This window comes from Rhopilema esculentum, chromosome 7, assembly GCF_057945365.1.
Source record: "Rhopilema esculentum isolate cy_ngs chromosome 7, ASM5794536v1, whole genome shotgun sequence".
NCBI classification, from domain to species: Eukaryota; Metazoa; Cnidaria; class Scyphozoa; order Rhizostomeae; family Rhizostomatidae; genus Rhopilema; species Rhopilema esculentum.
The window spans coordinates 12,170,182-12,185,584 of record NC_142821.1 but is presented as its reverse complement, the minus strand read 5'-3'; the positions used below and the strand labels follow the sequence as shown (position 1 = coordinate 12,185,584).

The 15,403-nt window shown below is 37.9% G+C and overlaps 2 protein-coding genes across 3 annotated transcripts; both read right to left on the bottom strand.

Annotated features, from left to right (window-relative positions):
• Nucleotides 1–122: 122 nt before the first annotated feature.
• LOC135684039 (uncharacterized) lies at nucleotides 123–13,715 on the bottom strand. Of its 2 annotated transcripts, none has more exons than XM_089109537.1 (2): nucleotides 13,588–13,702; nucleotides 123–7,567 (listed from the first exon to the last, which is right to left on the bottom strand). In XM_089109537.1, the coding sequence occupies exon 2, from the start codon at nucleotides 7,508–7,510 to the stop codon at nucleotides 4,181–4,183; it is 3,330 nt and encodes a 1,109-aa protein (XP_088965663.1). In that variant the 5' UTR covers nucleotides 7,511–7,567; nucleotides 13,588–13,702; the 3' UTR covers nucleotides 123–4,180. The 2 variants fall into 2 exon arrangements, with proteins under 2 accessions (XP_088965663.1, XP_065055557.2); XM_065199485.2 differs by having other exon boundaries at nucleotides 124–7,567; nucleotides 13,601–13,715.
• On the bottom strand, nucleotides 12,871–15,378 carry LOC148959995 (uncharacterized). Its single transcript, XM_089109542.1, has 2 exons — nucleotides 14,326–15,378; nucleotides 12,871–13,715 (listed from the first exon to the last, which is right to left on the bottom strand). Exons 1-2 carry the CDS (start codon nucleotides 14,515–14,517, stop codon nucleotides 13,593–13,595), a joined length of 315 nt encoding a protein of 104 aa, XP_088965668.1. The 5' UTR covers nucleotides 14,518–15,378; the 3' UTR covers nucleotides 12,871–13,592.
• Nucleotides 15,379–15,403: the final 25 nt, after the last annotated feature.

Genomic DNA, 15,403 nt, shown 5'->3' with positions numbered 1-15,403 from the left:
AATAGAAGAGAACTTAGAGAATATTTGTTCAATGGAAGGTATCACTGATCCTACTGCCCATTCTGAGCATAGGCATAAACTTAGGGGGGGGGGCTCTGGGGCTTCAGCCCCCCCTGACGAAAACCGAGGGGGGCTGAGCCCCCCCCTGGAAAATAAGTAAGTGCTTTACCAATTTTTAAGTTAGTTTGTTATATTATTAGTTTCATGCATAAGATTTGTTGCATTAGATAATTGTGTTTACAGAAAAATAAAGTCTGAAATTATTGCGAACATAAAGTCAGATCCAACTCGAGGCCAAACCTTCAGAGAGGCTGGAAGCATCACAGGTAAGCAACGTGCGATCTTTGCTGAGTGATACTAGCTATGGACAAATTTGTGATAAGATTTGTCAATTGATGAACTTGTTGACACCTTTGTATCATGAAATGCCGCGAGAAAGAGTACATTTTGGGTGCCCAAATAGAACTGATGATCTCAACCTAAAGAAACTGATTATGATTTAAAGATAAACTTTCGATTATTTCATTTGTGTGTTTCTTCTTCCTCGATAATGAAAAATGCACGGAAAAATCACCTTTTAGCCCTTAGCTATTCCACTTTCTATCCTGTGACATCAGCAGCTGCCATTAGGAATTGTCATTAATTCTTTGAGCCCCCTCTCCCCCCACCCTGAAAAAAATGCAAGTCTACGCCTATGATTCTGAGGCCTTCCCGCCGGAGAAATCAGGCAGGAGCGATCTTAAATTTTTTCCCCGTTGGCAGGGATTTAATTTTTCTAATGATCTGGCGGGCGGCTGAATTTTTATCTGTACTAGAGTACCAGTCAATAAACTAATTACTGTATTCTTTGGCTTTTGTGAAGCCCCATATGCTGGGGAAAAATATGAACCATAGTCAAATTACGTGTGTTTATGTCGTTGGTTCTCGGCACGTTCCTTATTTGCTACTTTACTGTATTCATCGCTCTTTAAAATCAATTTGTCAAAACACAAGATTGATGAGCTGTTTAAATCGGACAAACACAAACATATGAGCAGAGCCGTAAAACCAAACTAAAAAGTTAGAAATCAACAAAATAGAAAATCTGTGAATGTCGAAGAATTTCAGAAAGGATGATCAAATTGGAAATTTTCATGCAAAACCTTTATCGAAAAATGATTTTTAAAACAAGAATGAAATTGTCAACATAAATTTTTCCTGGAGAGCTTGGCTCAAAATGGCGTTTGCGTTGAATCCTACCTTGCCCATATGCCTGGCCTGGCGAGAATGTTAGGAGGGGAGAAAAAATGGTGCTGATCCAGTTGCTAAAGCAATTGAAAAGTATGCAAACCATTCCAGCAAAGAAACTATTCTAGCACGTTTTCCAGCTGCAGCTGGATTCTTTTTTGACCCTATCACTATTTCCAAATTTAAAACAGGAATGGAAAAATTGAATCAAAAATTGTTTCAGGTTACCAAACAGCAAATAAGGGAAAGATGGTGCTTAGGATATTTACCATTATCAATCATAAGAGTTTTACCATTGTTCTCTCATCATTTGAACCATTTATTTTGGGCTGTTGGTACACAAATCGGAAAGATGGCCATAAATAATGCCCCATTCGTTTTTGAGGTGGTTGAGAAGAAGAACAATGGCCTTCTTCCACTGACTAGCAACATCTTGTTCGTTCAAAAGTTGCAAGCCATACGGCCATTAACTAATGCACGAAAAAAAAGAGAAGTTAGCTTGCCTGTAAAAACCTGAAAATACCTAGATGTGGGTCGTGTAACGTGTGAGAATGAAACTATGCCAACACAAAGTTGATATACCCAAGGCCAATGCACATTTGCACGCTTGTTGCTATAGCCGTATAAAAGACACAATGTAAAGCTTACTCGAGCACTGCTGCAATGAATACAAACTCCACAATCATGCAATCTGTGCCAAAACTAAACGCCCAAGGAGCATGGAAAAGGTGTACCCTGTTACACATTAAACGTGATCAAAATTAATTTTAATCAAGCTTACAAATAAGGCTACACTTTTTGGCAATATTCCATCAAAGCTACTCAAGGAGCATGGTTGCGTAGGTTTTGTTGCTTGTTTAAGTAGCTGTATCCTTGTGCATCTATGAACTTTCATAAAAATGTATACTTTTTTTGATAATTAATTAAATTTTATTAAAGAAATTCCTACAAAAATATACGAGGTCTTTTGATAATGTCTTCTGGATGTCTAGTATAATTATATAAGCCCCCACCTCACATAAGCACCCCCTCGAATAGCTCCCATCCAAAAAGATAAAAATAAATAACCCCCAGGAGGGCTAATTCAAGGATTTACGGTATCTCGACATCTAGATTTTTCAAGAAGCGTGGTTTCTATTCAATAGCGAGTTATGTTTCCCAGAAAGCGAGTCAGATTTGAAAATATAAGAAAACTTGGGCTGAAAACAAAACATTCTAAAGAATATGGAGGCTGGAATGAATTTTTAGTATTCTTAAGAAAAAAGGATGTATAGGCTTACAAATGGTGGCTCTTTGGGCTATCACAAAACAATTTCTCACATAGGAACCATAATTGTTTGGAAGATGAATCATGCCTGTCGTCCAGTCATGCACTAGCCCCCGTTTCAGGGTCATTGCACATGCGCATTATCACTTGAAGCCCTGGCAGGAAGTTCAAGAGTTGTGTGTTGACAGGCCTAGCCATTTTGCGAATACTATTATTAATGCGCATGTGCAATGTCCCTACAACACTGATTGGTTTAAGACGGTATTGTTACGGAACAAAGGCTTCGTCTCCCGAACAAGTAAGAAACGGTTGGGCCGGTTGGTGCCGGTTGAGGCCAACTAACCAGGACTTACGATTTTAGTAAAATCGTATTGTAAATTTTATTTGATAGAAAAAACTGTTTACAATGAAAAGAAATATGCAGTCAATTATTAATTAAAACATTTTTCTATTTACTTTGCTTTTATATTCCCTTTATACAGTAGCACAAAAATCGAATACCAATCCACTGTTCCTAGCATGTTAGGCCCTATTTACTTTAACATGCAGTCAATTATTAATTCAAACATTTTTCTATTTACTTTGCTTTTATTTTCCCTTTATACAGTAGCACAAAAATCGAATACCAATCCACTGTTCCTAGCATGTTAGGCCCTATTTACTTTAACATGCAGTCAATTATTAATTCAAACATTTTTCTATTTACTTTGCTTTTATATTCCCTTTATACAGTAGCACAAAAATCGAATACCAATCCACTGTTCCTAGCATGTTAGGCCCTATTTACTTTAACATGCATGCAAGTATAATAGTTTGCAAGTTATAAATCGTATAACAAAATGCGTTCCTACAGAATAGTTGGTCACATGTTGAAGAAGACAATCGATTTTTGTGCTACTGTATAAAGGGAATATAAAAGCAAAGTACTAAGTATTTCATCTGTGTTTCGATTTGTACTTGGTCATCCTTTGCCATTATGTGACGTTTATACTCTGATGAGTGTCGGAATAAATACATACTAAATTTTGGCTTTCAATGCTTTTACAAAGTTCTATGTCTCTTGTATTTAAACTGAGTATGCATACTTAATTAGCAAACATTCAAGTTGCATACTCCCCTTTATACTCTGCTACTTTATATTCTCTTTTCATGTACTTATATATATATACCTTAGTTATATGGATTAATGTACTTGTAACAAATAATGTCTATTGAAAGAGTGGTTTGGAAAATGTTTGGACTCTTGGCCTTGTTCAAATAGAAACATGAGGGAATTCAAACTTTTCTAATCGGTTTAAAATCACTGCTAGACAAATATACTGAAATAATGGTGCAAATCTTAATACAAATTACTACATGAGATTAGCCAATGAATATAGTTCTGTATTAAAACAATGTCCAAATTTGGTATAAAGCCACTAAACTTGAAAAATATCCACTTCGATATAAATCAGAGATTAAAAACACATGAACTTATCAACAACGGCTGCCAACTACACGTGTTGTGAAGTAGTCATAGTTACGGTTACGGCTCTTGCGTAATTAGTGAGTTTGAGTTAGAAAATAGTCGCAAAGCATGCCGGTTGCACAAAACCTTCAAAGTTCTCTATTGTAAAGTACTAGGGACTATGTTTTTGATATAAACCTCAGAGGTAGAAGATAACGAGGTGAATCTGATAAAAAAAACTAAAGAATGATATCACTTCCGTTACCCTCTAAAAGGTTTTCAGAAAGGTCACCATTACGGGAATATGCACCAAATTGTGAGCATGAGGTTTCACAAAGTCTAGAATTGCAGATTTTTCTTAAAATCTCCCAAACCAATCGACCAAACAACAGCACAAACAGCAGGGAGTTGAGGGAGACTAGCATAACGCCAAGTCCCCACTTGTCTTTGCTTTGCTCGAGAATTTCGTCATCACCAATCGCACTATTTTGTGTTACACCATAGCACAGATTCACCGCTACAATCACTAGAGCCAGTAACTGCATCAAGTTGTCAAACTTGTCTTTCATTGGCCACATCCGAGCATGAGCAACAGCGAACAAAATGCTTAAGATTATCAGCCCAAACAACCCTATCTTTATGTTGTGCAGGACCAAAGCACTTGCAATGCTGATGATCAGTTTTCGAACCATTTCAGTCACCTCCCAGTACCAGCTCTCCGGCTTGTAGTTGCCGTAGAAGAGTCTAAGCGCCACGGCTACAACAGACTCCCCCGCAGCTGCCTCCTCGCCATCATCGTTAATTGACCCGGCGGGCTGCTGCCGCTGTGCATCATCAGTGTTGTTCTTTTTGGGAGCTAACCGCCAGAGAAGAAGAAACAGCAGCAAAGGAAAGCCAAGGGGCAAAATTAAGGCCGCGTATGCAGCATTGGTTACAATGACGTCATCACTCGTGCCTGATGTACAGCTAACACGGTAATCCGATCGCAGGTACGAGACTCTGTGCAAGCACTGCCCGTCCTTTTCCGATGTACAGAATGCATGGCAGCTGGCGGGTTGGATTTGGAATATCTTGCTTGATGTCAAGGGGTAGGTCGCGAAAAGGAACAGAAATATGGCCTCAAGGCATTGCTGAACGTTCTCCCTAAGCTTCTTTCTGAACTCCACTGTATCCCTAACACAACAGTAAGAGCAAAGTGATTTGATTGCTGTGTAAATAAAAATTATGAAGGGAACAGTCGCGGTGGCAATGATGGCAAACCAGAATTCCTTGATGGCGTCCATGCGCCATTCTCGCTTTATGCAATGCAAAGCAGGTATATGGAAGATCGAGAACTGAATAAATTCAAAAACTTTGACAGCTTTTGTAAGATTTCCAGGCCAATGAATGTTTGGAAGAGCGTGTATGATGCCAACTAGCACCTGATAAAAACCAATGAGGATTTTCAATGTTGACAGAATTAAATCAGCAAATGTTTTGCTATCGTTTCCTGCGAGTTTCACTTCATCAACTTTGGACATTAACCAGCAAATAAAAACAAACGCCAAAAAGAATGCAAAACACTGCATCACTGCAATGACTGAAGAGGGACATTTAGTGCATTTACCAAAGTTTTTCATGTATCCCCCCTGACAAACTGCACACAATATTCCAGTGTAGCCTCGCTTACAATCAGCCTCTATGCCACCAAGGCAGGAGCCTTGAAGCGGGCATTTGTGTGCAGTGGGCATGTGACAATCGTACTTGATTGTAGCTCGGTCATATGTATCGTTCTTTGTATCCAGATTCTGCATAAACGCCTTGTACAAAATTTTGCAAGATGTATTTGATTCAGATTGCATTGTTTGCCACGACATCCAATAGCCTTTAGTCAATTCCTTGTAATCTGTTTGACAGGAAAACCCTTCTTGGGTACATTTTGTGCATCCTTGAAAACGATGACTTCTTGCAAAACCAGGCAAACATTTACACGCGCGATAAGCTGCAGAGCTGTTTGTATTTGTCCCAAAAGGGCATGTGAGACATTGCAATGGACTTTTGCCTGGTGCTTTATCTAGTGGCACAAACTGGCCTAATGGACAGGGCTTGCATGCAATGGCTGCCATTTCGTCCTGATAGAAAGCCCCAGCAGGGCAAGCAATACAGCCATCATTGCCGTAGTAGCCAACTGGACATGGCTTGCAGTCAAAACTGTATTTCTCTTTTTCACTTTTGAAACATTGAAAGCCATCATTTTTCAAAAATCCTTGTGATGCTTTTATTACCAGTTTTCTAGTTGGGCTGCAAATCACTTTAGGCTTTATATCAAAATGGTTTGGAACTTCGTCGAGATTGTTACATGATATGTAAATCTGCGAACCGTTCGGCATCTTCTGAAAGTCTGAGCTTCTAATAGACTTCAACTTGTTTCCAAACAATAAGAGTTGGTAAGGGGGTCTTTTCACATCCTGAAAGATGCCATCGACGGTGCTCAGTTCGTTGGCAAACAGGAACAGTTTATTCATGGATAAACATCTGAAAATGCCTTTTGGCAGGCTCTTGAGTCGATTTCGATGAAGAAACAGCTCTCCAATGGATTCAAAACCTTCAAACGCATCAACCGCAATACTCTTAATGTTATTACTTTGCAAATAAATGCCAGATACTTTCTTTAGCAACTTAGGAAAAGCAGTATTTTCAATTTTTTCGATTTGGTTGTGTGATAGATCTAGGTAGAAGACTCCCATTCCTGACAAGTTGTACGACGTGATATTGTTGAATGACAAATCTAGATAGGCAATGAAACTTATATTTAAATTCATTGCCACTCTAAGTGAGTTGTTTTTCAAGTCAAGATCAGTCAGGCTTGTAATGCCATTAAGATCTGGCACTGCCTTTAAACAGTTTTCTTTTAAAATGATGCTGTTTAGTTTTCTGTTGCGTTGAAATAGTTTATTTGGCAAAAAAGATAATTTGTTTCCAGTCAAATCAAGTCTCTTAAGATCCTTAAGCTGATCAAATGACCCCTTGGCAATGCTTAGCAAACCCATCTGTATCAGAATAAGAAACCGGAGATTCTTCAATGTATTCAAATCATTCCTTTCAATTTTCTGGAGAATATTACTTTGAAGGTTTAAGTTGATGACGGATCTGGGAAAGATCGAAAACTTTCCATCTAGGATAATTTTATTGTAGTTTAAAAATATGGCAATGAGGTTAGGTGCTCGCTCGTCTCTGAAGAATTCCTCCACTGCTTGAACAGATAACTGGTTACCCGACATGTCAATTTTTCGGAGGCTCTTTGGAAGAATAAACGGATTCTTTAAAGAGCAATCTCGTAAGATTAGCGTTTTTAGCTGTGTAAATCGAGCAAAGGAATTGTTTTGGAACTTTATTGATGGGTTTTTAGAAAGATCAAGATAGCGAATGGATGATGGTATCTCTGATGGTATTGTCTTTAGGCCAGCACCAATACACTGGACAGTAATTTGAGAACACTTGCAGCGTTTTGGGCACTGATATCCCAATGTGCCAAGATGGGAAATGTACAGCCATGTCACCAGCAGGAGAGTCAATCTCAAATTCTTCATCTTGATTTGACTTCTCACATTCTTTTCTCGGACGTTTTTTCTCTATACAGGATCTGTCTGAAACGATATCAAACAGGAACTCATTCAGAATCATCCATGAATTTTCAATTGAAGATTACATATTCATTTTCAGCAGCGGCGTGGCCAGGGTGGAAAAAATTAGAGGGACAAAAGCCAGCCCAACATGGAGGTTTACAGTTTTGCAGACCGCACTCTTAAGACATTGAGAAAATGCCCCACTTTGTAAATTTGTTTTAACTTAACTATGTCGTTTGTACGCAGCAGTTTTTGATTAATCTATCACAATGTCAGCCATATATAGCTTTTTGTGGCTGGCCCTTAAAATTCTAAAACTGTCTATTACCTTTAAAATTTCTCTTACGTCTATTTTTTTGCATTGTGCAAAGCGAGAAAGCTCTACGTGTGAAAACTGATTTTCCGAAGATGCCAGTTCATTCTCCAAGGAACAACCGTTAAAATCCTTGATATTCATTTCAATACCTAGTTTTTAAGAATACTTAACTCTATAGATATTAACATAGGGCTTTGCAGTTTCTTGTGACCCAATCAAAACGACCTATTTGATGCTTTCTTTGTTCATTTGTTGAAATTAAAATGCTTCCTTAATTGTCTGTTAATAGCACGTGCCCTGTAAGAAATTGTATGCTATATAAGGACATCTTTACCATATTTGACTAGACAATAGTTAGACACTGTAGAGTCGGACATAACGTAATTTGAAATAGCCTTTGTAGACCAGGCAGACAATAGGGGAACGGTCGCCCGAGAAATTTATGGGAACAAGTACTTCTGGTAAATTCGAAGGTGCAGATTTCATTGTATATCGATGCTATACGGGGATTTCGGGGGGCAATCAGCCTCTTTTTCGTATTTGAAATCTCGTTTTTGAGTATTCAAAGGTAATCAATGAGAAAACAGTTTAAATAGAAAAGAGTTATAAACTTAAGGACAATTGAGCATATTTCTTGCGCAAAGCTCGAAAAGCGCATGCGTGTATCAGATCGTTAACCTGGGTTGAACCGCAAATTCATTGTCAAAGTTGTTTTGGAACGCTTAGGGGAGAAGTCTTTCAATTCAAAGCGAAATATTTGGACAATGAATGAACAAAGACCGAGAGTGGTTCACTGTTTGGTGACAACGAAGTCATGACATTGATCAGAATATGGGCGGACCAAGGGATCAAACAACATCTAGATTTTTGTACAAGATAACGGTCTATATTGGAGATGATTTGAAGAAGACTGCAGGGGGAAGGTGAATACATTCATACCAGATCACAGTGAATTCACTCCCAATTCTCATTTTTGCCGTCCACCATCTTGAAAGATGCAAATTATTACAGTTCACACTGAAGGGCATGCGTGGCGAAAGTTACACGGGTTCGAACTAACTTTGCAAAATAACCCAGGTTAAAAGTTTTAATGTAAACAGGGCTTTAGAAGGAGTAAATTAATACGGTTACCTAGGCCATCTACTAATATCTGTAAACAAAACAAATTAGAAAATTGACAGAAGAATAGCTGCAGGAGGGCAACGATTTGGGTGATATGTCGATTAAAGAGAAAATATCAATGGTTAAGATTTGAAGAAAAGAGTAATGGATGTAGTCATAATACTAGCAACAACATTCGGCGTGAAAACATAGTAATTGGCACCAATTAGCAGTGGCACAGAAGAGCATGGAAAGAGCAATGTTTAACACCACTTTAACAAGTGGACAAATGAAGGCTTAAGATCGCAAACAAGATAGTTTGACAATCTAGAAGACTCAGAAAAATATGAATGGCAAATGGACAAGCCATTTAGACAAATTGACCGTGAAAGTGGAATGAGAAGATACCAATTTCAATATGAGGATGTGAAAGATATAAAATTGGACAAAATGATGATCTGCGGAACATCGCAAACATGTTGCTAGAATGCGATGCATGAAGTATTACGGAAACAGTAAAATGTTTAATGCAGAGATGAGTTAGAAAGCAGAAAATGCAACAAAAAGAGTCAATGAAACGCTGCTTTTTACTTTTGCGCTATATTACCTGCATGGGGGAAAATACCGGGGAGGTGTGGGGGGGGGGGAAGGGTGACACCCCCCCCAATCTTAAAAATAGCCGATTTCGCAGGGCAATCAAAGATTTCGCAGGGCGCCAAGAAGAGCTTTATTACCACGCAGAAATGACACCTCTGAAGTTCGTAAAGGGCCGTTTACGAACGAATTTTGAAATGGAAATATTATATTTGTTATGAACCTCCCTTCCTGACATTGCATTTTAGAGAGCGGAACAGGTATATCAGGTAGAGCTCCGTTATTAGCAGAGCGAAAGCATTCCTTACCGAAAGTAATAGCCAATGGATGCAATGATTGATGCATAAGTTTATGAGGGCAAGGTTGAGTCCATACAAAATAATTTAAGTTGTAAATTATTTTCATGACAGGTACGGCGCTACTGGGGAATAGAGGGCTGAAGGCCCCCACTTTGGTCAAGATAAGAATTTTTTTATTATAACTTTTTAACAACTTTCTATAACTTTTTAACAGTGTATGAAATAAAAAGAGAATAAACGTTTAAGATGCTGATTTTGTTTGATCTAATTGCTAACTTACTCACGTACATTTCTATTATTTTCTTTTATTTGCATTAATTCAGTAAATCACTTTCTGTATCATTGCAATTTTTTCATTTTGGAAGTGTAAACATGGCCTTCTCGAGATAAAAAACTGCACATTGCTGTCCAGGAAAATAAAATTCTCCCAATCAAAACAACATTGCTCTGTCATTCACAACTACGTGCAATCTGAAACGAAAGGTTACCATTTCTTTCCTTCCACAACGTTTATCACTAGAAATTTAGCATGACATCCCCCCTCCCTATTTTTCCAATAAACAATGATCAGTTTTTAGCAGAATATTATTTTGATAAATTCTAGTCTGGGAGATGCTTTTGAGCCCTTTTACAAGGGATAATTTCAAAAATTTGCTTCACGTCGGACCCAACCGTGGTGGGTCCTCCTACCTCACTAAACATTATATGCCATGAAATACAAGCTTTATTACAAAAGGAAAATCAAATTTGACATTTAATTTACGCTCACCTAAAAAAAGATATTTTATAGGCAATGAAGTTTTTTTATTGCTTAGAAGTTTGTTCTTGGTAAAGACAAATTTACACTTGTAAAGCTTTCACTAGTAACCTATAGACAAACTTTTGCTACGAGGTCTGAAGGGCACCACTCATTTTCGCAGGGCAGAAACCCTTTTCACCCCCCAAACCTGTTGGCCAAGTTACGCCCCTGATTACCTGAAGGCTTGTTTACATGAAGTGGGCTAAATTTCATTTGTGAGATCGTATTGGCAAGTGTTTACACGAGGACACAATTTATCACACTCAGGTGGGATGGTATTATATTTGCAAATTGTAGATGAGGTTTTTTAGTTTTTGGGCTACAATAACGAACATTGGATTTCCTCAACAATGGTGGATAACAATTCGATTCTTTTTCTGATTGTTAAACTCTACGGTTATCGGATTTGTACCTCATTTCACTGACTTTCTCGCGGATCTCACATGAGCGGGCTGGGGCTGGCCCACTCTTAATGTAAACGAAAATAAAGAGAACAAAGGAAAGTATATAAAGCATCCCATTGGAGTTATCAAGCCCATACCATGGTGGTAGAATGAAGAAGTGGCAAAAGTTATTAAGGAGAAGAATCAGGCTAAGAAGGAGGATTATAAGGGAAGAAATCAGATGAATAAAGAAAGAATCAAAGCAGCAAACAAAGCGGGGGCCACTGCTAGAGCAGAAGGGAGAGAAGAAATGTACGAAGAGCTAGAGACAGTAGAAGGGCAGAAGAAGCTTTATAGAAGTGCAAAGTCAAGAGACAGAAAAACAAAGAATCAAGGTATCACGAGCAGATGGAGGAATTACTTTGAAGGTCTTCTAAATGGAGAAACCCCAAGACTACCAGGGGGAGAAGGAATGCCAAATGAAAGGCAAACAGAGCACATAAGTCGGGGGAAGTAGTTAGAGGAATGAAAGCAATGAAGATGAATAAAGCAGTAGGGCCAGGTAACACACCGATCGAAGTGTGGAAATGTCTTGGTGATGTTGGTATAGACATACTTTGGGGTCTAATGAGAAAGATCTTCTCGCAGGAGGAAATGCCATGTAAATGGAGAAAGAGCTCTATGTACAAAGAAACGATCGTTCAGAATCATCCATGAATTTTCAATTGAAGATTAAATATTAATTTGGAGCAGGTATTCCAACAGCCATGCTTTGTGAAATTAGAATTGACAACTTGATTTTCCTGGAATCTTTGGAAAGGAAAATGTTTTTTGTTAATTTTAAAGTCAATAGTTGTGAACGAAATGTTTGATAAAATTGAGAAGAATTCATGGTTTCGAAAAATTCAGTGGAATTAATTTTTTTGGTATCCCCGCTTAACCGAAAATAAATCCCGCCGAACTTTTTGGTTCTTAATTTACGTCTTTTTTCTTCATTTTCAAGGGCCTTCATAGGTTCATTATTTTGCATCCATAGCTATTTCGTTTATTAGGAAACCCTATTGAGTCATGTTATTTCTAACTGGATCATTTCACAACAAAGATCCCACTCCAGTTGGGTAGGGATAAAATATTTTCCCAAGGCTTCAACAATTCAGCATTCCTTGTTCTTAAGCACACCCTCCTGTAAGGTTCAAACAACCTAGCGTTTCACGCTTGATGGTGAGATGATAAAAATCTTGCATGGGCAAGCCAGAGAACTTATCATTTCCATAATCATACACGATTCATGCATATAGACATTATGCAAAAATATAGCTAAAAATAGCTGTGAATATGATATTGAAGATCTTATTAGTATTGTCATTAATAATGTTCTGTTAGATCTCTTTTTCGGAGCAGTTATGTCGCAAAGACATCATCTGCAGGACTAATCTTCTAAAAAGTTCGAAAAAGCTCAATCAATCTCTCAATTTTTATATAAGGTTATTTGCATTGCTTTCCAGAATTTTTAATTTCTAGAAGCTGTCTTTTGAATTTTTTGTATTACCATGAATGTTATTTGTTTTCTTCATGTAATAGGATCCCGTCCTAAAAGTTACGAAGTGGCGGGGCTGTGCTGCACGCAAACTCTTTGCTACTTCTTTAAACCACACCAAAGACCAAACATTCAAAAGGCTAAAAGAAATTATTCATTCATGGAAAATCAAATTAAGGGTTAGTTCAACTTTGCCAAATATGGAATTCGCACTGCCAAACGTGTACTGTTCTTTTTAAGGGGGCTGAACTACCCCGAAAATCTCTCTGAATTTTAACAAGGTTACTGAGCCCTTGAGTGCCCGAGCCACCGAGCTTACCCTTTACGGCACCCTATAATTGCCTGATTGCAAAATTTGTTTGGCTGAAATGGGGTATCCGAGTCAGATCCAATAGGCATTCGGACTCGATCTCAGGGGAGGATCTAGATGTTCGCATCGCTCGCACACGCGACCGCTTTCAAAATTATATTAGGAATACGTCAAGAATGGTTTTTCGTAAACACCAACTTTCTCTAACTTTAGCACTTATGAAAAATTTGCGACCTGTGTCATAGTTGCATTTGCTCGGGAATTATTCTTCGGTTTTTTTGTCAACTTCAATTCAATTCAATTTTCAATTCATGTATATTTTCAACTCTACAAACAACAAAATTTTGATGTTTTAAAGCTACATTAGACAATTATACAAATGAGAAAAATAACAATACATCAATTTACCAGAATATTGCTGGAGGACATATGGAAAGAGCTTTGATAGAGCTTTCGGGCCATATGCCCCCAGTGACGTGTAAAAGATCAAGAACAGTTAATATACATGCATTAAATACTAGAATTTAAGAAAAGGTTTTATGATAAGGATAAAAATAAAACTGAACACGGTGCAGGGGCAGGATATCCAGGGTCTGAATCATGCATGATTCCAATCTGGCCATTAACACAAGCCAAATCAATATACACAATTTTACAACCTAAACACAATTTCTAAATAAAAAAAATTGTATAATTGCAAACCTTGATTACAAACCTTTCCACATGAACACGTACCACGTAGCATCAGTTTGCAGAGAAGCATTGGCGGATTCAAAGTCTCTACGATATTTTTGCTTTGCAAAGTAAACACGAAAACGAAAGGTAATTCCCTAAAAGACAAGAGAACCAACAACCATGAAAGGGAAACTATTTGGAATAATAATTGGATAGAAGGACTATGAACACATTGACAGAAAACAATAAAGATATTAGACACGCTGAGTAGACACTTAATAATAAAGAACAATAAGCTTCGTAATGAACTAATTATAGAAATGTTGCGTCATTCCTTGAGCGACATTCCTTTGTAATTGCTTAACCTATTAATTCGCGTGATTTCTCGTTTATTCTCGAGCTTTCCTTGCAAAATGGTATAAAACAAGCATTGGTACGATTAGTTAGTTAGATCGTTAGTTAGTCTTTACGCTCTTCGACGATAGACGATTATTATAAAAGACTTATTAGGGCTCTCATAATCGGAGAGTCGTTTTTCTTTGATCAACCTTCGGATCAATAATATTTCCATCATATTTTGATCACTTCCATCTCAACAGGTCACTTCCACAGTCTGCTCCATCGATACGTTTTTGCTTGCTTAACGACACGCTTAAATCTGTGATTTATGGTAATATAATCAATCTGGTTCCTTGTTAGGTGACCAGGACTTTTCCATGTGTATACTCCCCATGGATGTTCTTTAAACCAGGTATTCGCTATTACCATGCCATTCATCTCACACCATTGTACCCATCTGTCTCCATGCTCATTTCTTGCCCCAATTCCATACTGCCCTACTGTTTTACCATCTTTTCCACTACCAATTTTTGCATTCAGATCGCCCATGACAATATTGATTTCATCTGATTTACATTGGGCCTTTGTTTTCTCATTCGTATAAGTTATCAATCTCATCTTCTGAACTTTCTGTAGTAGGCGCGTATGCCACTATTCTTGATATATTAAAAGTCTGACCATGCAACTTGACAAGGAGAACTCACTCACTAACGGCCCAGTATCCCATCAATCATTTTGAAATATTGCTACCATTAAAAGTCCTACACCTTTTTAATGATTGTCCTCACAGGGCCGCCGGGGCCAGGGGGCCACGGGGGCACAGGCCCCCCCTGTTTGCAAAAAGTATAAACAAGTGCCCCTTTCGATAAATAGATTGCGTGTATTTTTTCAATGAAATTTCTAAATTTCTAAATTTCTAAATTACCATGAAATCTGTACCATTTCTGGCACTTACTAATGTTTCGAAAAAAAGATATTTGTGCCCCCCTGTTGAAACCTGCGTCCGGCGGCCCTGCCTCACCTGCATAAATCACTCTATAGCCATCTATCATGAAGTCCCCATTATTTGGCCATTACCTAAAATATTGATGTTAAGTCTCATCATCTCTTCTTTCACGTTTTTCAACTTCCCACTTTGATACAGGGTTCTTACATTCCACGTTCCCACTCTGATAGAATTCCTGTTGCGTACAGTAGCTTGTTGAGGAACCTGCAGTGGAGATTGACAGGCCCCCTTCACGCCGTTGTCTTTCTTCTTTGAATTGTGACTTTTCATGATTAAATCTTAGAAGGAATAGCGAAGTGGTCCATGGCAATTTATGTATATATAGTTAATAGTTTTAACCTGAGTAAATAAATAAAAGTGAAAAAATGATGACCCGAGAAACATGATGGAAATATTTTATTTCCAAAAAGTATTTCTCTTTAACTTCATGCTTATCTATATGAAAATATAGACAAGTATAATACTAAGGCATACCCCCCCCCCTCTTTAGGAATTGCG

Coding starts and splice junctions, on each gene's coding strand:
- LOC135684039 (XM_065199485.2), bottom strand. CDS start 7,510: ATGAAGAATTTGAGATTGACTCTCCTGCTGGTGACATGGCTGTACATT.
- LOC148959995 (XM_089109542.1), bottom strand. CDS start 14,517: ATGAGATTGATAACTTATACGAATGAGAAAACAAAGGCCCAATGTAAA. Junction 13,716..14,325: donor GGTGTGAGATGAATGGCATG/GTAATAGCGAAT, acceptor CTTGTCTTTTAG/GGAATTACCTTTCGTTTTCG.